Source organism: Mobula birostris, chromosome X, assembly GCF_030028105.1.
Source record: "Mobula birostris isolate sMobBir1 chromosome X, sMobBir1.hap1, whole genome shotgun sequence".
Taxonomy (NCBI): domain Eukaryota; kingdom Metazoa; phylum Chordata; class Chondrichthyes; order Myliobatiformes; family Myliobatidae; genus Mobula; species Mobula birostris.
In genome coordinates, this window is record NC_092402.1 from 41,394,696 (window position 1) to 41,417,313 (window position 22,618).

General features: G+C 37.0%; 1 protein-coding gene across 4 annotated transcripts in view; it reads left to right on the top strand.

The window, feature by feature from the left end:
• The window catches only part of stat3 (signal transducer and activator of transcription 3 (acute-phase response factor)), a 44,967-nt gene that overhangs the window by 17,588 nt on the left and 4,761 nt on the right, over positions 1–22,618 (top strand). For 2 of the 4 annotated variants that reach the window (XM_072249266.1, XM_072249267.1), the window contains 18 exons: positions 1,494–1,638; positions 4,167–4,265; positions 6,298–6,390; positions 8,168–8,249; positions 8,387–8,481; positions 8,567–8,718; positions 9,490–9,648; positions 10,382–10,474; positions 12,896–12,955; positions 13,843–13,872; positions 15,773–15,866; positions 17,349–17,396; positions 17,807–17,890; positions 19,052–19,150; positions 19,830–19,968; positions 20,587–20,639; positions 21,017–21,111; positions 21,995–22,134. In XM_072249266.1, coding sequence (XP_072105367.1) covers positions 1,494–1,638; positions 4,167–4,265; positions 6,298–6,390; positions 8,168–8,249; positions 8,387–8,481; positions 8,567–8,718; positions 9,490–9,648; positions 10,382–10,474; positions 12,896–12,955; positions 13,843–13,872; positions 15,773–15,866; positions 17,349–17,396; positions 17,807–17,890; positions 19,052–19,150; positions 19,830–19,968; positions 20,587–20,639; positions 21,017–21,111; positions 21,995–22,134 — 1,760 coding nt within the window. The remainder of the gene's footprint in view (positions 1–1,493; positions 1,639–4,166; positions 4,266–6,297; positions 6,391–8,167; positions 8,250–8,386; positions 8,482–8,566; positions 8,719–9,489; positions 9,649–10,381; positions 10,475–12,895; positions 12,956–13,842; positions 13,873–15,772; positions 15,867–17,348; positions 17,397–17,806; positions 17,891–19,051; positions 19,151–19,829; positions 19,969–20,586; positions 20,640–21,016; positions 21,112–21,994; positions 22,135–22,618) is intronic. The other 2 variants (XM_072249268.1, XM_072249269.1) reach the window with 2 other exon arrangements.

Here is a 22,618-nt window from a genome sequence, read left to right on the forward strand (position 1 = left end):
AGGGTTGAGGTTATCAAACCAAATGTGTTAAAAATATTTTAAAGATAAACACAGATCAATTGACTCTGCTGCCAATTCTTTGGTCTAGGGCCTGCTGCCTTTTGCAAGTATGCTTTTTGCCGTGATTGCACACTGAGTTATTGAATATCTATTTATTGTTATTTAAAGATTAATGTTTTTAATACTCCACTGCGGCTTCCATTAGCAAGCTTGTGTCCTGGTGCAATCACAACAACTTGGAGCTGAATGCCCTCAAAACTGCGCAGATTGCATATCGACCTCAGGAGAAATGTCTCTTCTCAATCCTCTCATCAACAACAACTATAAAGTTAGCATGTTTCAACATTCTGATTCCTGGGCATCGTTATTTTGCATGATCTCATTGGGAGAACCATATCTCCTTCATTTAAAAGAAGGCTTGGCAGAGGATGTACTTCTTGTGGCAGTTGGTAAAATTCCATCTTCCCCAGCACATACTGGTGCAATTCTACACTGCCATCATTCAGAGCATCCTCACATCAGCCACTACTGTCTGGTTTGGTGCAGCATCCTCTCACAGTGTGTGAAAACGACAGTGACCTGACAGGACAGCAGGTCATTAGCTGCAGTCTTCCATCACTGCAGAACTTGTATGTGAGCAGGACAAATCATTACGGACACTACCCACCCAGTGAACTGCCTTTTCCAAAAGCTCCCTTCTGGAAAGGAGTATTAAAACAAAAACTTCATGCCATCTAAAAGCTTCTCCACTCAAGCAGTTTTTCTGATCAACTATGCTAGTTAGCCCTCCTCCCCCCCCCCCCCCACCCCAGCACCTCTACCTATTACCTCAGGCACTGCATTGTAAACACTTTAAACCTCTTTTTATAATGCTGTTTACATTGTGAATACATGCTAGTATTTATGTATTTATGCACATTTTATTCCATGTCCACACTCTAACTTCTAAATTGTTTATATATAATTCTTTAGCAAATTCCTAATACATGTAAATGTGTATATAGCAAATAAAGTTGATCTTTGATTTATCATTTATGCTACTAAAATGCAATCTAGGATTTTTTTTTTTAAATCTCTTATTCTACGTGCTTAATCATTGTGGAACTTGTTTAGAAACTCAATTTGTGTGTGCATGGTTTGGGGTGGGTGGGGTGTAGGCTGGAACAGGGGAAGACCAAAATACTGCACAAACCAGGAGCAGTTCTATGGAAAATCACAGGCAACACCTTTGTATCATCAAAAGCATGTGAATGTTATAGAAAGTCAAATATCTGGAAAACTCCTTTTCGTGCAGTTTTGAAATTTTGCAGTATACTTTGATTTTCTTTTGCACATCTCTCAATAAATTTGTCTTGATTTTAGTTTTAGATTTCTCTGAATTTGTTTTAATTTATTTTGGTTGCTGTTATCCAGAATATTAATTTTATAATGAAGATGCCAATGTGGTGATGACGAGTTAATTTTGCCATTGAAATAACTGTTTAACATTCTAGGGCATATGCTGCCAGTAAGGAATCACATGCTACACTGGTATTCCACAATCTGTTGGGTGAGATTGACCAACAGTACAGCAGATTTTTGCAAGAATCCAATGTCTTGTATCAGCATAATCTGCGGAAGATCAAGCAGTACCTCCAGGTATTTATCTACTGTTGGTGAATGAATATGTAATTAAAGATGAGTGTGGATAGTTTCAATATAATAATAGCTGATATTCTTTGCAGTGAATAACTGATGCTGATTAGGCCTGTACTTTATGGCCTGAATAACACAGCCCATATTTAATCCCCTTAAGCATATGTTGAGCTTCAACAATGAATCCCTGCAAAGACTTGGTTAAAACTTAACAAGCTTTTTTTCCTTTAAATGTAACATAGAATGATGCCATTTGCAAGCTTCGTTGATACTTGCCTTGAATGGCTTCTATTTATGATTAATGTTATACTTTTCCAGTGTAGTAGAAGTTTGTAGAGGAAATGAAGTGTATTTGAGACAGTGATGCTAACTTTTGGTAATTAAAATTTCCAAGGTTCCTGCTTAGCATATCCAATTGCCTTAACACTTTCATGGGGTTACACTAGTAAATTGTCAAGGTTGAAGTGGAAAGAATCTAGTAAAGAGGTTCCTGATGCTGCCGTAGTTAGTCATCTGGAAATTTGTCACTTAACTTGCTTTATCTGTCTTTAAGTTTTCATTGGATATGCATTGTGACCATCAGTTTTTAAAAATCACTTTAATAAACCACCAAAACGAAGTTTTTGATTGCTTCATTTTTTTCAATAGTTCCGTTTAATACCAGAGAATGTATACAATATACAATCTGCAATTCTTGCTCTTTGCAAACATCCATGAAAACTGAAGGTTTCCCCAAAGAATGAGGGGCAATAAAAGTCAGAACCCTAAAGCCTCACAAGAACTGTCTTGCCTTGTGGAAAATAACACTGGACAGCAAATTTTTTTGCAAGTGTTGCTTCCTCTGAAATATTTTTTCTTTATGATAAACTGCTCGAAGCTGAACACAAATTTAATTTCAGACTACTTGTATCAATAGGAATTTGGAGAAATGAAGTTAAGTTTTATTGAATATAATGTGTTTAATTGCATAATGGTGCTGATGCTTTGCTAACTAAGCTAAATATGTTTTGTTTGTTTGTTTGTACTCTTTGTCTGAGGCTTCTTGCTTCAGTGTCGAACAATAATCACCCAAGCAGGGTTTCCAGTTGCCCTGATACCTTTTCTCCATGACCGCAATGTCCTGGTGAAACCTTTCACCATGCTCATCACTGGCAATGCCAAGACTTGCAGGGAAGAAGTCTAAATGGGAACACAGAAAATGAAGCTTTACTGACATGTTGCACCTCATGGTTTTGTATGCTTGAAGCATGTTGTCAACCAGCTGCATGTAGTTTGGTGCTCTGTAGTTGCCAAGAAAATTTTCAAAAACGTCCTTGAACGTCCTTCTCTGGTCTTCGAATTGCCTATGATGACCTATTTAACTTGTGGACCAACAAAATTGCCTTCCGAAATCTTGGCATCAGTTATTCTGGGAAATGTCTGTCTCAAATATCGAAAACCCACATGGAGGTTTTTGTGCCTGGTGACAGCAGATTCCATCCTTGCAGTCTTGAACCCAGTAATTCTGCTTTTGCTTTTGACAAACACAAGTCTCTGACCAGATCATTTAACTCAGTTTGAGTTATCAGATGAGGCTCCCTCAACAGAAATGGTTCAAAATCTGTATCAGTGTTGTCTTTCCATTCCTGGCTTGTACATCGTGGCATCTTCGTCTGCCTCCTCGAGGCTTCACGTCTCTCTTGGCTTCAGCACTGGAAGACTATCGTCATGCAGCAGAGGTCTCATGGCTGAAGGAAGATTGGAGTATTCAATGGATTTCTTGTTTTTAGCAGAGAAACCAGGCATGCTAGTCAGATAGAAGTAGCAGTCTGTCACATGATCCTTTTGCACTTGCCATATCATCAGAACAGCAAACGACATTGCTTTCCAAGTACCTTTGAGCCAAGCTCTAAGATTGACAGTGCGTGTTGCGCAACAAATGTGAGCAGCCCAGGTTTTGTCTTGGTCGCCAAATTTACATGCAAGTAGAGCTTTAAGGTTTTCTTAATAAGGGTCATGCTCCGTCTTTGAGATTTAAGCGTATACTCACCACAAATATACCAGAAAGCATCGCGGCTGTCGCAACATTGGCAAAATATCTTGCTGTGACAAATACTCCTGAAAATACAATTACTTTATTATAATAAATACGCACAATATGCTATGCGCGTAGAGCATGCTCATCAACATGATCGCAAACTCATATACGTGTAAATGCAATGTATAGAATGGTGTGGTTGTGATGCTTTTATAGCCTCTCTGAAACTTATCCTGCCATGCAGAATTCACCCTGACTAAGCCTGCCCAGGCATGCCTGGACAAGTAGAAAACTTTTCAGCTTACATTGTGGGCAACATTTTAATTGACAGAATTATGAATTGAAATAACAAATATCGGCGATTTAAAAAAAAATCGGTGCATGATAGGGAAATTTCATGGTGATTTTCATGATCAGTAGCCCACATTCCATAAGACGCACCCAAAAGTATTCAGGATGCAAAATCTTTGTTGTCCAGTGTAATTTGCTAATAATTATTCCTTTTTTTTTCCAGAATCGGTATTTGGAGAGGCCAATGGAAATTGCGCGAATCATAGCAAGATGCCTATGGGAAGAAGCTCGTCTCCTTCAAGTTGCTGCATCTGTCTCGCAGGTAAACTGTCTAAATAAAGTTGTTGAAATATTTTGCCCTCAAATAGTAATAGAAATGTATTCTTTAGCAGCAGCATTCACATTTTATACAATGTACTTCCGTGTTCAACTGAAACTGGGAGAAAGAATGAAACAATATACTGGTGATAGAGAATTTTATAGTTAGCAGGATGTGCTCTGTTATTTGCAGCTCAGAAGTGGGATTCTTGAAGGCTGTTTGCATGTCTGGTGTCATATCCAGAGTCTCCTTTGGGGCTGAAGGGAATCTTGGAGTAGGAGGAAAAAGAGCAGCTTATTGTGGTCTGTGACAGAACCTCCAATGTAGATAGGATGAAAGCAAAGGAGAACATTTTTTTTTAAATGCACAAGGCATGAGTTAACCACATTAAAATTATTTCAAGAGTTTATACTGTTTATAGCAAATAAATAATCCTGTTTCTAAAGCACAAAACCCAAGAGGTTTATCCGTAGCTACTGAAAAGCTAAGGAAAAGCACAAGTTAAGTTTTGTTTGTGAAAGCAAATCAGTAAGCCTAAGGATTGAGAAAGTCTAGGATATGATCAAAGGAGGACCAAGGAATTCATAGGGAAAGTAAAGTAGAATATGAGACTATTCTAACCAGAGCAAAGATGTAAAAACAGACAGTAAATGCTTCTATAGATGGAAAGAGAAGCAAAACTTAATGTGGGTCCCTTAAGAGAAGGAGAAAGTGCATTAAGAAAAAGGAGGAGAAATTAAACACATTTTCTATCTTCATTAAAGAAACTGCAGAAACCTTCCTGGAAATAGTTAAGAACAACAGGTCGCGATTGAACAAAGAACAGAAGTTAATTAGCATTATTATGACAATAGTACTTGAGAAGAAAAAATAAATTCTCCAATATTATATATAATTTCTAGTGTCTGATTATCTTGATCCCAAGGCTTTGAAAGAGATAAAATTTGAGGAGACTGATTATCATCCTCCAAGCCTTCATAAATTTGCTGCGGTGCCACAGATTGGAAATTAGCAAATGTATCACTGTGACATTTTAAAAAGAAAAATATGTGGGCGAGGGAAAAAATGTGGAACCATAGCCCAGTTTGCCTGATGTCAGAAGAAGGACATAGTCTTTTATTGTGGAAGTCATAACAGAGCATTTGGAAGATATTAATAGGATGTAGCAGTGATTAATGAATGGTAAATCTTTTTGGTAAATGGGTCGATTCTTGGGATTATAATGAACATTACATAGGGGAACCAATGGGCCTGGTGAGTTGAACTTTCAGTTTTTAATAAGGTGCAACTTTGGAAGTTATTCAATTAGAATACATGGGATTGGGGAAAATATAAATGACTTGGATGAGGAAGCAGAAGGATGAGTTAGTAAGTTTTCAGATGACACTAAGATTGGTGGTGTTGTGGATAGCGTGGAAGTTTTTCATAGGTTACATGGGATATAATCAGGATGCAGAGCTGGACAGAGAGTGGTAGATGGAATTTAATCTGGAAAAGGATGGTGTGATGCACTTGGAAAAGTGCAGGATTCTTGTGGTGCGGAGGAACAGAGAGGGATCATGGAGTTGAAGTTCATAGATCCTTCAAAGTTGCCGTGTGACAGGATGGTTAAGAAAGTGTATGGTGTGAGGATCAACAGCCACAAGGTAATGTTGCAGCTCTCCAAAACTCCGGTTTGACCATACTTGGAGTGGTGCTGTAGTGAAAGATCAGCCATGTGGTCATTTTGAATGGCAGAATGAGCTTCTATTTGTTTTTTCCAGAAATGTGTCCTGAAGGGTGCAAGTAAAATATATTCACAGCTATTTAAGAGTGATTGGCTTTATCAGAACTTGACATAATTGTTATTGGAGGAAAAGCAGGATTCTGTCTATTCACCCCTATTGTTTTTCTCAGTTGTCTTAAAGAACTACCAATCTTAATTATGCTTGGTCTTGTTATTTCACATTTATTCCGGGATTCAATTGTGCATTCTACATATTCCACACATTTACCTTTTCATTGCTTTGAAAATGTATGCATTTTGTTTCTAAAGCAACCTGGACAGTCACCACATCACAGTTCTGTAGTAACTGAGAAGCAGCAAATTCTTGAACATAATCTACAGGATGTAAGGAAAAGAGTGCAGGTGAGTCCATTTGAATTTTCAAAACAATACAAATTGTATCTTAGCATTTATTTGAACTGGCTACATGGAAGTAAATTAATTTCTTTCCTCTGAACATTATTGCTTATAAATATTCTAGTTAAAAAGGGTCTGACAAAGATGGTTGGTCATGTAGAAATGTATCAAATTATGGTATCATAGGTTGGAGTTTGGTGTAGAAATTCTTATTTAGACATTTGTACTTGGCATTTGGCAAAAATATTATAAATAAATTTCTTCATTGAAGATTTTTACTAAACTATTTATGTAGATTAAAATCAGTTTTGTAAACCTGAATAATTGCTGTGATTGCTTGGGACTGCCAAGCAGTACAGGGTGATTGGCAATGCAAAATTGTCAAGTGTATGGCTAGACAGATGTACCTGAGAATCCTCAGCTAATGTCAAATTTAGAATTTGGGTTTACTGTTAAGCCACTCAAGTTGCTTTGTTGTTGCTCAGTATGTTTACATTCTGTTTAACATGCTGAAATTCATGTTCCCAAGCCTTATTTACTTCAACCACCTGATACTCAGTGGTTCTTAAGTGTATTTTATCTTGAAGCTTTATAGCATAAATTTAATTCGAATGGTTTCAAAAACATGTAGCTTGAAGTTATTTTTGCTTTGTGAAATTTGCAAATTCAAGATTGAATTGTTTAATGTAATTTCCTGTACACAAGTGCAAAGGAAAATGAAATAATTGTTACTATGGGTCCAATGCAGCACAAAAAAAAAACAAGATAAAGAACACAATAATAATAATTATAAAAGAAAGCACAATAAGTATAAATAAGATAGCTTGTGTACATTGATTGTATGTCCATAAAGTGATGCCAGGCTGTACATGAGGTGACTGACATGAAATAATAAAGTAGTGGTTGAGTTAGTGGGTAGACATGTTGAGCAGCTTGGAGAAAGTAACTGTTTTCGAGTCTGGTGGCCCTGGTATCGATGCTACGTAACCTTCCTGATGGGAGTCCATGAGCAGGGTGGGTGGGATCCTTCATGATGTTACTGGTCCTCTTCTGGCACCTTTCTTTCTTTTTCGCGCTCTATCTATCTATCTATCTATCTATCTATATATATATATCCTTGATGGCGGGTAGGCTGGTACCTGTGGTGCGTTGGGCAGTTCTGACTATCCATTGCAGTGCAGTTTCTGTACTAAGCAGTGGTGCAGCCTGTGGGGATGCTCTCTACTGTGCATCTGTACAATGACGTAAGTATGGATGTGCATAGTCCTGCTCTCTTCAGCCTCCTCAGAATGTAGAGTTGCTGATGAGCTTTCTTCACTGTGTAGGATGTGTTCTGAGACCATAAGAGGTTGTGTGATCTGCACTCTCAGGAGTTTGAAACTGCTTGCAGTTTCTACTGCTGTGCCACTGATGTAAGGGTGGGGTGTGAGTGGTGCGAGTTCTCCTGAAGTCAATAACCGTCTTTATTTTGTTGACATTGAGGAACAGATTATTTGCCTGGTACCAGGCCCTGAGCTCTTTTGTCTCTTCTGTGTAGACCATCACATTGTTGGGGGCAAGCCCCACCACTGTCATGTCATCGGTAAGCTTGACAATGTGATTACTTGGGTGTTTGGCCATGCAGTCGTGTGAGTGGAGTGTACAGCAGTGAGCTCAGCACACAGCCCTTGGGGGTGGGGGGGGGTTCACCCATTGTTGAGGATAATGAGGAGGGAGGAGTAGTTGAGCATCCTGACTGTAAATGATCATATCACAGAAACAATAATTTTCAATTGTTCTTCAGGATCTTGAACACAAAATTAAAGTTTTGGAAAACCTACAGGATGATTTTGATTTCAACTACAAGACCTTAAAGAGCCAAGGAGGTGAGTTGTACTATATGCTATTTTGAAAAGATCTATGATAGCAAAGTAACTTTTCAAGGCATTATAAATTGAAAATAGTTAATTTAACCATCACATGTTTTTTTCAAGTAAAAGAAACTTATTCTAAATGTTAACAGATGTGCAAGATTTAAATGGGAATTCACAAGCGGCGACAAGACAGAAGATGGCACAGTTGGAACAGATGTTGACTGCTTTAGATCAAATGAGAAGGGTAAGGTTTTTTAAAAAAAAATTGTTTGCCTGTTGTTCAAAATTTAAAATGATTATTCTTACCATAAACCTTTACTTTTAAACAGCAAATAGTCACTGACTTAGCTGCCCTGCTGTCTACTGTGGAGTTTGTGCAGAAGACATTAATGGATGAGGAACTGGCTGACTGGAAAAGGCGGCAACAAGTAGCATGTATAGGAGGTCCCCCCAACATCTGCCTTGACCGTCTTGAGAACTGGTATAAAATCATATAGTAACTGAAAGATTATTCTTTTCTTATACAATAGAATGAGAGTAGAGACAGCATGGATTTATGAAACTGAAATTATTTAGCTAATCTGTTGCATTCTTCAAGGATGCAGATGTGTATTTGGATTTCTGAAAAGCTTTCACTAAGGTATCACATTGGAAGCTGACAAGTAAATTTCAGGGCATGGAAAGGGTGCACATTCTACTGGACTTAATTAACAAATAGAACAATAGGAATAAACAAGTCTTTCTGGGGTTGGCAGGCTGTAACTCGTATTAGTTAAAAGACAATTTAGTTAATGGTGCTGTATTTTCTGGAACAGTTGGTTGTATTAATATGCAATTAGCTTTCACTGATTTTTTTGGGAGATTACCAGCCTGTATTAAACGAATTTTGAATGCAAAGTAGTATTTTCTCACTTACGTAGTTGTTTTCTTTATATCACTGCCTTGGAAAAAGTTTCAGATCAGCCTTCAGCCAAGCCCAATAAAATTCTAGAAAGCTGCAATATAAATTCAGGAGCAGCTATCAAGCAAGGAGCTAAATTAATGTTTTGGGTCAATAACCTTTCAACACATATTTTGTGACTTTCTGAATACTTACAGCCTTCTGTTATTTCAGACTTCTAGCATCTACAGGATTTTGCTCTGGCACAGTATAAATCTTATTTGAAATTTAAAAAAAAACCATGGCAGGAGAATCTAAGATGCAGATCAAATGTCTATTTGGCATAATGTTTTTTGTTTCTCTATGTATCAGGATTACATCTTTGGCCGAGTCTCAGCTTCAGACAAGACAACAGATTAAAAAACTGGAAGAACTGCAGCAAAAAGTTTCGTACAAAGGTGATCCTATTGTTCACCACAGACCTGTGCTGGAAGAGAGGATTGTTGAATTATTTAGGAGCTTAATTAAAAGGTACTTTGAGTTTTGTGCATGTTGATCCTTTGCATTTATACAAACCTTTGATCTGGTAACCGTTGCTCTACCATTATTCTGTGTTATTTTGTGCGTGCAATCTAGTTCATTTATTTGTACATACAACTTACAAGGAATGACATTTTTTCACAGAAAATAATGAAGTAATTTTCCACAATGGAACTTGATAAAATAGAACTACACAAGCTCCATTTAATTTTTGTGTCTTTGTGCCTCTTGTGCAGCTTTGCAACATCCAAATGCAAATTGAGAGGACAATTTGGTGACAATAGTACATCTGCATTTTTTTTTATCAGGCTATTTGTTGTAGTTAGATGATTGTTATAATGCATACGATTGAGTTACTGCTCCCATTTCTTTACCTACAGCCTTTACTGCCAAGTGTTTTGCCTTTTTTTGTATTTGGCGCAAAAATATCTATTTCAAAACGTATGTGTTATCGGGTTACCTTGAAATAAATGTAAACTCAGGTTATGAAGTACATGCCACATATCAATACAGCAAACTTGTATTTGCAGTTTTTAACATGTATTAGTCAATTGCAGTCACCCAATAGTGCACTTGTCCATTTTCAGATTAGCAGTGATTAACCAACATAAGCCAAGTTTTTAATTTAAATAAGTCGTACTGTGGCAACAGACACTATCAGATATAGTTTATTCATAACATTTATAGAGCTTCTGATTGACCTAATGTGTCTGTTCGTTCTTAGTGCTTTTGTTGTGGAGAGACAGCCTTGCATGCCAATGCATCCAGATCGTCCCCTAGTGATCAAGACAGGTGTGCAATTCACGACTAAAGTGAGGTAGGTAGCAGAGCTGTCCTGGTAATGCACCACTACAATAAAATAGGATTATATTGGCAAAATACTCACCTGAATTATTGGTTACCTATCCTGCTATTGTGGCTGGTTGCTAATTGATTAGCTTACATAAATTTTGAGAGTTGATATTTAGAGTGATCATTAGTAGGATTTGTACTGTAAATATTTCTTTTTAAAACTGCCACCACTAAATATCATGGAATATTCAAAAGTTTTGCTTAATTTCCTCTGTGCAATTAAATGTATCTGTAGCAATCTCATGTTCTGGAATTTGAGATTTAAGCAAATTGCAGTGTATCTTTTTAAATGACAAGAGACTGAAAGGTGTTTTTGTGTTCAGAAGGACCTGGGTGTCCTTGTGCACTGGAAGTTAACGCCCAGGTTTAGTAAGTGATTAGGAGGGCCAAATGTGTGTTGGTGTTTATTGCATGAGGTTTTAGTTCGACTGCAGGGATAGAAATGTCTTGCTCTATTTGTATAAAGGTTTGGTGAGACTGCTTCAAAAATATTGTGTACACTGAGTGCTCAACCATGAGACATGAGTATAGGACTGAAGTTGTTGCACTTGACTGCTCAGCATACATAACAAGATAAATAAGTTTTAGTGCAGATCAAAATTGATTGGTACAGTGTCATGGGCATCATGGTGATATGGGTAAAAGAGAGCCAGAGCAGGGAGCATCCAAGGGGGAGCATCCTATTGAAAAGACAAACAGGTGGGCAGAGGGGGAGTTGTGGCTCTGTTTATTTAAAAAAACTAAGTTGATAACAACTCATTATGGATCAGAACATGTAGAATGAGCCAGCCAAGACTCTGGGGGTTGTATACAGGCCTCCAAGTTTAATGGCTCTGAGCCTGTACTTTGAGCTCAGAAGAATGGGGGGGGGGGGGGGGAATCTCAATGACTCTATCCAGGCAATTAAGTATTCATTACGTTTCAATGTCAAGATGTTGTTTCCATTAGTAGGAGAATCTAGGACATGAGAGCTCAACCTCACAAAGGTACATCCCTTTAGAACTGAGATGAGGAATTTCTTCAGATGGAGTGATGTATTTGTTGCCATGGAGAGCTATTGAGGCCAAGTCATTGGGTGTATTTAAGGCAGCGTTGATAGATTCCTGGTAGGTAAGGGGTTTTAGGGTTATGGGGTGAAGGTTTTAGAATGGAATTGAGGTTCAAGTGACAGGTTATCTGTTAGGGGTTTTGGCTGAGATTTGAGAATCAGAGGGAGAAGGGGCTAAAGGATGAAGGCAAGGATTTAAGTTGATGTGTAGGTCTTCTAGTGTCCCGAGAATGCCATATGACTGGTGCCGAGGACAAAATATGTTCCCTGGCAGTGCTGCAAAGCAAGCTTTATTTTTAATGATGGCACAATTATTTGCTGCTGTAATAAAGACATCATGTAAGTGCATGGTGGAATGAATGTGATATAGGAAAGCCAGAAATGGCTTAATTTATGGGAAAACTTCTCTTCCCCGCCCCCCCCCCCCGCCCTCGCCAAGTTGTTGGATGCTTGTGTGGGGGACACTTTTTTTAAGTGGAATTGCCAGGCATCATTGTGCTTGCTCAGTCTTCCTGCAGTTCTGGAGCACTGAATGCTGAATGATTGGGTTCAAAATGCAAAGCAGGAATCTGAATTTGCAATTCTGTTTTGGCCAGTAAAATGCAATTATCAATTCGTATTACACGCTGATTTGAGTTTCAGTCCCATCTCGCTGTACGCAAATATAGAGTACCACTTGCCCTAGCAGCAAACTGACCCACAATCAGCCAAGGTGCATTTGTGATTGTACTGAGAACTTCTGAGGCTGTCTGTTAGGAGCATGCAGCCTTGTGTAAGCAAGAAGAGAGTATCACCTCACAAACCATCCTGCCACCTGTTGCATCAGCCACCTCCTTCCCCATCTGTGGAAGAGTCTGTGGTTCTCATTGTGACCTTCGTTAATTATCTCCGAACCCACAAAACCAGAATGGAAGCATGTCACCCTCAATCCCGAAGGAGAAGTTTTCATCAATTGATGTAAACCCCTAGAAAGTGAAGTGCTCCCTTTAAATAGATTTCACATATGTGCCTTGTGTTCATGTCAGATTGTCACACTCAACTATGTGTCTGTAAACAGTTAAATCACTTTAATGAAATGACAATTACAGCATGAATATTGAATCATCTTGCAAGTAGATTGAGCAACCTTAATTTGGTACTAAACTGAGGTAATTTCCCTCAAGATCTTGTAGCATTGAGTAGCTTCCTGCTGCTAATTATTTGCAGCATTATTTGTCTTAAAGATTTCCTGCATTTAAACCACAATGTATTTTTCATATGTGTAATATAGTAATGACATTTGCACTTCAGTCTGCCGTTCCTTTTGCATTGTAACTAATATATGCTTTCCATTCGCAGGTTGCTGGTTAAATTTCCTGAATTAAATTATCAGCTAAAGATAAAGGTTGCCATTGACAAGTGAGTGCAAATTATTGACTAAACCGTTACATATGTTTTATTTTGCTGGGAATACTTGCTGTATTATCTAACAAATGTGCTTTTCCATTATACAAATGTAATTCCTTTCACTCTGTTTCCAATTCGTGTACATAACTTTTTTAAACAAGTAAATGATAATATGCTTTGTCCATGTGTTTATAATGATGCATATGTTTTAAGTAACATCCTTTTTCCATTCTGCATGTTTGAGTGTCCCTTCTCCTCCACTCTGAGTTTCACTTTTATGTATGTTATTCTGTCATGTTTTTAGTCTTGTTTATCAAGAGACAATGTTATTACCCAATAGTACCTAAAAATGACTGTTGATCCTGCCGGTAGTATAGGATTAGTGTATTGATGCAATTTGAAAGTGTTCTCCCATACGATATAATGTATTTGCAATTGTATTGAGACTATAGATAGAACCTCCTGCAGTCAGTACATGAAGACATCATTGGCACCAATAAATTGGCAGAGTTTATTGTTTAAGATAGTAGAGGTGATCCAGATTTTTTTTAACAGTTGAATGGCAGTAGAACTATCAGGGCTGGAAAGCAAAGGGGAGCGAATTGTAGTTCACTTTCACAGAGCCTTGGTGTATCTAGAATGCTGTTTTGTGTTCTGGAAAAAGCACTTGTGTGAAAATCAAGAAAATGCAAATTGTAAGGATATACGAGAAGTTACATAAGTGTGGCTGGTTTGCCCCATGCTTTTATGGGGTGGGGAGAGAAAAGGAAAAAAATACCTTCACCTAATTAAAATTGCAGAAGGAAAATCCTTTTAGCTTCAGTTAATTTCCTCTGAATTTCTAGCACTACAGACCTTAACAAGATTTGTACTAATGTTTTCTGTCAATCTTGTTTCAGGGATTCTGGAGATGGTTCTGCACTGAGGGGGTGAGATTTTTGTTTTACCTTTTTCAGCTCTTCTCTTTATACTGGAAGATATATTGACAATTTTTTGTTTGTACACCATTCTCTATATTCTCTATCAAACTGTAACTTTACTCCTTATAATTTAGAAACATAGAAAACTTGCAGCGCAATACAGGCCCTTCAGCTCACAAAACTGTACCAAACATGTCCTTACCTTAGAAATTACTAGGGTTACCCATAGCCCTCTATTTTTCGAAGCTCCATGTACCTATCCAGGAGTCTCTTAAAAGACCCTATCATTTTCACCTCCACCAGCACCGCTGGCGGCTCACTGCACGTACTCACCACTCTCTGCATAAAAAAACTTACCCCTGACATCTCCTCAGTACCTACTTCCAAGCACCATTTTAATAGTATGTCATAGAACTAGAAACTTACAACAATACTTAACATTGTAAGTTAAATAGACAGCCTACCATGCACACCTGGCCATCTTACAGTGGAAGGGGTGTGCAGGATAGGCCACCTATATTATTCAGGCTAAAAATATAAACCATTGTTTATGCACAGGAAAATTAGATTCAATCACTTCAATATTTTAGAAGATTCCTTTGTACAATGAATATTGTTCTTGCTTTTCCATTTGCTTATGATATAATTAAACTGAAGATGTATGCAAGGTAATTACTCTATAACTCTGAGTCTTTAAAATATCGTCTGATAGCCAAATGTGAATCTGCTTAAGGTCAATGCCATTCCAGCCTCTGCATTACAAAAGTTGTACTAAAATTTATTCTTGGGATGTGGGTTATGGTCAGAGAGCTGCTCTTAATACCCATCTCTAATGTGCAGGAACTGTATAGCTTAGTGGGCTACTTTAGAATGAGAGATCTCAAATTGTTATCATGCAATGAGCTTTCTGTTTCATAATATGGTTAGTTAGGTTTTCAGTCGGTTGAATCCAAATGCACTTCTGAGGATGCAGAAATCTTATTTTGAAGCCCTACTAAGTAAGTTCTGTTTAAAATTATTACTTGTATTACTTTAGCAAAAAGAAGTGAAAATAAGGTATAGAAATTGTAGACTACAATTTTAAGTTTTTAGAAAAACTTTAGGCAAATGTGTATTAAGCATTTATTTCCAGATCCAGTATGAATCATGTATTCATCTATAAATCTTGTTTGGTGTATAGATGAATTGCGGATTAATAGTACATGTCTATTTTCATTTCCAACGTCTTAAGTGCTTGGAAAAATCCTGAATTTTAATGCAGAATTTGTGTGTTTGTAATCTAGTAAAACCGAGCACCATTGGAAATTTGGTAGGGCAGGTTGGTGGATCTTCCAGTCAATTGGATGTTGCCTCTAAACCGAAATATTGATTTCATTTCCTCCCCTGCCCCCCCCCCCATTGTTACAAAGTAGCACAACACATTTTCTGGAGAAACTAGTGCGTTGAAAAGGAATGGAATATATGCAGGCATTCTGGACCCCAGTGCCAACTGCAAAGCTACCCACATTCTTGACCGTCAGAGTTGTGGACCCCCAGCTCTAGCCCTCTTCACTCTGGGCTCCCAGCTCACATTCTGAACTAATTGGACCAGCGGGATTTCTGAACAATCAGCTGTTGGTTTAGTAAAACTTGTGTTTGGAAGTTTTAGTAAACTTTCAAGTCATAAAGATGCTGCATAAATTGATTTTAATTCCCTGTCTGCTCTACAACTACAAATTCAAGTACAATATGGATTACCATCTCAGCTGTATCACAACCATAACTAATTGATAATTGTTTGTTAAATTCTGGATTAACTGAAGAAGCCTGAACAAGTAATTTGTTAGAGAATTGAAATTAGTTGTAAGGAATGTCCTAGTAGATTACCAGCTTGAACAGCAGTTATGGTTTCATTGTTTCTTCTAATTAGATCACGGAAATTCAACATACTGGGAACCAATACAAAAGTTATGAATATGGAAGAATCAAACAATGGAAGTCTTTCAGCAGAATTTAAGCATTTGGTTAGTATTATGGAGAGATGTTGAATACTCTAATATTGATTTACGATGCTTGCTCATTATTCTCTGTGATATCGGTATGTATTTAAAGGCTGCCTATGTATACTTAAGTATTAGATTTGCATTTTTAGCTAAGTATCTAAAATTGAGATAATTTTGCTAGTGAGTATAAACCTGGATCTCTATATATTTCTGCAGTCTATCTTTCGCTATAATTGATGCATTACTATAGTATCATACGTAAGGCTCGTAAATTATGCTTGCTTTCTGTGTAGCCTTCTAATTCACTACAAAATCTTCAGTAAAGATTATGAACTTAGTAACATTTTCTCAACATAAAATACAGCTGTTGGTATTGCCCTTCAAATGCAATTTATAGAGTATCCAACAACATAAGTTAAAAGGAAATAAATTATAAGTGTTAGATTGGTTATTTTAATCATAAAGAGCAAGGTCTTAAGTTACAGACAATGTTAATCAGATGGGAAATTGGGTGGGGCAATGGTAGATGGAATTAAATCTTGATAACTGAGGTAATGGATTCCGAGTAGCACATGTTTTATAAATGGTAGGACCTGAGGGAGCTTAGAAGGACAGGGGATCCAAGTACACATCCATAGATCCTTAAAGGTTGTGCATGGATAGATAAGGGTTAAAGAACCTATACAAAATGTTTGCCTTCATTAGTTGGGTCATTAAAGAAATAAAAATATTTTGTGAAGGTGTGACTTTACAGAACTTTGGTTCAGCCACAGCTGAGGTGTGCAGTTCTGGTTGTCACAATATAGAAAGAATGTGAATGTATGTGAGGGAATGCAGAGGAGACTTACTAGAATGCTGCCTCGGATGCGACACTTCCAACTATGAAGAGAGTTCAGAATCGGATTTATTGTCACCGGCATGTGTCGTGAAATTTGTTGACTGTAATTTGTTAAAAAGCTGCTCTGCTTTCCTTGGAACAGAGAAGCCTGAGGGAGGCCTACAAAATTTGAGGAGCATGCTGTAAGAAATGTTTTCCCGTAAGGGAAATAACTGAAATCAGAGGATATAGATTTTAAAAAGAGGGGATTTGAGATTTTAGTTTCATCCAGAGAACGGTTGCAGTCTGGAAAGTTATGACTGAGAAGTAGTGGAGGCAGGTACTCACAATGATTAATTATCTTGATGAGCACTTGAATTGCCAAAGAATAAAATGTTTTGGACCAGGTGCTGGCAAAGGGTATTAATTTAGATGGATACCAGATGGCTGGAATGGATATGGTTGCCCAGATAAACCCATCACTCGTAAATTAATTTCCATTTACTTGCATTCTTATTTCGTGATAAATCATAACAATTAAAAAAATCTTGATTAGTGTTTGGCATTGTGGAATATATTCAGTTATTTTATGTATACTACTTCTTTTTGAGCTCTTAAACTGAAACTGCAGTACAATGTTTTTTTCTAAGTGATGACTGTGCTAATCAGTTTTGTTTTCATTTTAGACACTGAGAGAGCAGAGGTGTGGAAATGGAGGGAGAGCAAGTAGTGATGTAGGTACAAATTTAAAATCCACTTTTTTTAAAGAAACTACATTTTCAATATCACTCTCCAAGTGCATCCAAGTGAAGTTTGTGCATCAGATTTTATGAAGTTACTAGTATCTCAAATTTGTTTATAGGTGGTCTTGGACCTGCTTCATGTACTTCAAAGTGTAGTGGATTATTTTCGGCATTCTTTGTCACAAGCTTTTCCGAATCATGGATAAAAGCTGTCATAGTTACTACACCCCTTAGTAACAAGCATTTCATATTGATGTAGTACAATTTGTAGAATTGATATAGAGGAAGATGTAGGGGATGTTTTATTTATCTTTCTGTGTTTTGGTGAAGATGCATGTTTATGCAGTTTATCCACCTGTAATGACCTTCATTTGAGATAATACTGTTCAATATTGTTTTAGGCTTCCCTCATCGTTACTGAAGAGCTACATCTGATAACTTTCGAGACAGAAGTTTACCATCAAGGACTTAAAATTGATTTGGAGGTGTGTTGTGCCATCTACCTTCCTTCCATGGCATTTCTTTTTACCTTTTACTTGCAGCCATTTAAGTGTATTTGATAAACCTAAATCATAATGTACTTTCATGGCAAAACAGTGTACATGCAGTCCCCGGGTTACAAACGAGTGCCGTTTCTAAGTCTGTCTTTAAGTCGGATTTGTACGTAGGTCGGAACAGGTACAATCCAGTCTTATTTAGCGTCCGTTCTTCAAACGTTTGTCTTAATATATAGTATATATTTTACCTTTCTATGCATATAAAACACTTAAGAAACATATGTATTTCAATAATTAAACCACTGCATTGCTTAGTAATAATTGTAGCTTTCATCGGGGCAGGGCCTTTCACATGCTCCATTATTCTCATTTATCCTTTAAAATTGTTCCGATCGTTGACCAATGCTGATGGCGTTTCACCTCTTTCCGATCACTTTATTATTTTCACTTTATTTTCAATCGTGATCGTTTTCTGTCAACAGAACGGAAACACTGCGGATTCAGCAGCAGCCGCGGGCGGCAGGTCCTGAGCTCCCCCGGGTCCTAAAGTCCACCCGCACTGAGACAGGTTAAATAAGGGACAAGTGGGGGCAGTGCTGACTGGAAAAGGGGGGTCAGGATGAATCTTGCTAAGAAAAACTTAAAGCCAAATACAAAGTTACACAGTGTTAATGGCAACGTGATCCAACTTAAAATGGCGGACAGCGTTCTCCTTCCTCGAGCCGACGAATTTTTAATATAGGCCTTATAGCAGGCCTTTCGTAAGTACAAGTTGTTCGTAAGTAGGATGTTCGTAACTCGGGGAGTAACTGTACCAATATTTGTGATGGTGCAAGCAACTACGTAACTGATGTCATCATTTTGTGAAAAATGCTTTGCATTCTCTTTGTGTGTTGATGGATTAAGCAGTCTTCACACTCAGATTACTTTCATCTTTACTTGTAGATTACTTGTTTTACATGCCATGCATTGATGTAGCAACATTATTTCCTGTATTGTCAATGGTACAGAGCAATGCAGAAGAAAACTATTGCATGCGTTTTTGAAAATTTTTTTTAGATGTTTGTATCATGTTGAATGAACAAATGAGAATGCCATTTTTCCTATAGTGTGCAATGTTTTGTAACTTTTAAATTTTTTTTCCAACAGACCTCTTCACTGCCAGTTGTTGTAATCTCTAACATCTGCCAGATGCCTAATGCTTGGGCCTCAATCCTTTGGTACAATATGTTAACCAATAATCCAAAGGTATGAAATTGCCTTGTTCTTAAATTTAATGTTATCCAATCTTCTCTGGAAAGGAATATTTGGAGCAATGTTTAATTGAGTAATAAAGTAGAAATTTCTAATATGGCCCATTTAGGACAATGTCTAATGTTGTTCATGCATTTTCTAATACGATAAGATAAAGTTAGAGCTATTTGGATATGTTCAGTTACCAAGGTTAATCTGCAAAAAAAGATGAGTTTGTGACATTCTAAAGACTTGAATGCTAAATGTAGAATTAAGTTAATGAGAAAAAAATTCAGAAAGATGCAATTTGGCATGTAAAATCTGATTATCCTTGTGATGTTATCTCTCAGCAAGCTTTCTGAAGGAGAAGGATGGAAGATTTTATGTTGATTTTTCTCTTTTGTAATTTTTTTGTGGTAGAATAAATTATGGACTAAACACAATGATGGTAATGTAATTTTCCAAATTCAAAGGATAATGTTTGAATTAAATTTTGCATTACTCTGTATATTTTCATATTCTTGAATTAAATAAAGATTATTACTCAGTCCAGCCTTAGGTAATGCAGTTGCATGTGATAAATTTTAGTGTTAAAGAAATAGCAATTTACATTTAAGCCAATATTATTGCTAATTAATGACAGTCAATTTGCTGTTTTGCATTGTGGAGTTATTTATTATTTATTGTTTTGAAGCAGAATGTGAACTTTTTCACAAAACCTCCAGTTGCCACATGGGACCAAGTAGCAGAGATTCTCAGCTGGCAATTCTCTTCCACCACAAAAAGAGGACTCAATATGGAACAGCTGGCAACATTGGCTGAGAAGCTACTTGGTGAGTCATAGAAAACTTGTCATGGGAGTTATTCCATGAGTATTAAGTACTATACCAAGCACTATAATTTATAACTTACTGGAGTTCTGTTCTTGTTGGAAATATCGTTTCTGATGAAATGTGAAATCAAATTCTATCTGTGCTGTAATAAAGTCCCTCAGACACAACTTAAACGCCTAAAGATTTTCTGTTGTTCAGATAACATACCTCTCCATCTTTATTGTGATGTTGGATCATAATGTTGTAAGCTGTCTTTTTGGCTACAAAATGAAACTCCATAATATAAAGTATAATTCAGTTGGAAATATTCAGGGACAGTTTCTGTTTAAATAAAAATAAATGTAATAAATTTATTGCTAAAGAAAATTTTATTTTCAAAACTAGAACTTTCAATGAGACTTGAAGTTCATTATTAATATTTACTCTCTCTGGCAATTGGTTACTGTCAAATATCTGTCATTTACAACCATTTCCAGTTATCCTAAAACACTGTTCTGACCAATATGGGAAATATAAATATTACAATGGTGAATACATGGTGTAATGGAAAATCTGAAGTCTTTTATTTCTACTTGTATATACTTGATCTCTTATTGTAACATATGTTTTGTTTTTAAGGTCCTGGTGTCACCTATTCTGGGTGCCAAATCACCTGGGCAAAATTCTGTAAAGTGAGTAAACCTTTCTTTTCCCAGTTTTTTTTAAATCCAAATACTTGCAGTAATCTTTAGACCTCCACCTCATTTGTTCAGTGAAAATGACTTGGGTTTCTTTTGAATTAAGCAACATCTTGCCGCCTTGTAAATAACTGAGCAGAATCCTTGCTGCAACTTGCTGTCTGAAGTCTCCAACAATTTTTGTGTTATTGGTGACATGTTGTTCAGCGTAATGTTTTGTCGGGCAGATAAACAGTGTAAATGATTGAGCATTTTCAGGTTAAAATTTTTTTGTAATACAAACAAAAAAAAAAGGTTTTGATGAGGAAACTGTGAATGTTTTCAATGACTTGCATAACCTTTTTTTTCCCCCTCAATTCTAATTAATCAAGGAAAATATGCCTGGCAAAGCATTTTCATTCTGGGTGTGGCTGGACAACATTATAGACTTGGTAAAGAAATTCATTCTTTCTCTCTGGAATGATGGGTAAGTGTTTGTTCTGACATGCATCTATATTATATTTAACTCTTTACATGCTTTTTGTGCAACACAATCAAAGTCCATAATTTAATAGGCACCTGTTTTTGTTTAAATTCAAGATTGTTTAATGTCATTTCTTGTACACACGTGTAAAGGAGAATGAAATAATTGTTAATCCTGATCCAATGCAGCACAGAAAAGACATAAAATATAAAGAACACAATAATAAAAGAAAACATAATAAATATAAATAAAAAAGCTTGTGTACATAAAGTGACACTAGGCTGCGTATAAGGTGACTGACAGGAAATAATAAAGTAGTGGGAGTTAGTGGGTAAACATGTTGATCAGCCTTGCTGCTTGGGGAAGGAAATTGTTTTTAAGTCTAGTGGTTCTGGCATGGATGCTATGTAACCTATTCCCTGATGGAAGTGGGACAAACAATCCATGAGCAGGGTAGGTGGGACCCTTCATGATGTTACTGGTCCTTTTCTGTCACCTTTCTGTATATATGTCTTGGTTGGTAGGTGGGTGCTGGTGATGCATTGGGCAGTTTTGATTACCTGTTGTAGAGCCTTTCTGTCCACTGCATTGCATTTTCTGTACCAAGCAGTGATGATGAGCCCCACCACTGTCACGTCATCAAAATTGACAATGTGATTACTCAGGTGTTTGGCTGTGCACTGGTGTGTGAGCAGAGTGTACAGCAGTGGGCTCAGCACACAGCTCTGTGAGGTGGAGGGCACCCATGTTGAGAATGATTCATGCAGATAATGCAAATTTACTAGTACTTTTATATTGATCTTGGAAATGTTCTGAATGTAACATTGTGCCCAAATTTTAACCAACTTTTAATAAATTTGTATGATGTGTATTTTTATCCATTCAGATATATCATGGGTTTCATAAGTAAAGAACGAGAGAGAGCCTTGCTGAACGTGAAACCCCCGGGCACATTCCTCCTTCGTTTTAGTGAGAGCAACAAAGAAGGGGGTATCACATTTACTTGGGTGGAAAAGGATATCAATGGTATGTAGCTGCTTTTGACTACAAAATAATTTCAGTAGCTGGAGAAATTCATCTTGTCAGTATGAAGAAAATTATATAAGCTTTCGATACTAGCTTGCTACTCGAAAATTAAAAACCACATTTGTGGGAAATATAAAGTTTAAAACAAAAAATTATGGAACACCCAGCTGGTCAGGCAGCAATTATCAAGAGAGAAATAGTTAATATTTCAGATCCAGAATCCTTTGTTAGAACTGCTCTGATAAAGGGCTGATATCAGACAGTTAGTGTTGAACTCAACTGAGTATCGTCCTAGAACAGAGGAAGCTTGCTTTGCCCAGTAGGGTCCATGTATGACTCTAGCTTTGCATTAACCTGACTAAGCTGAGTTCCATTTGAAGTTATGCCTATTGTAATCGGTCTGCAATCCATGCTGTTATTCAAGAAACCAGCCCATCTTCTAATTACTGTTTCATGATCAGGAAGGGATTGGTAGTAAATACTG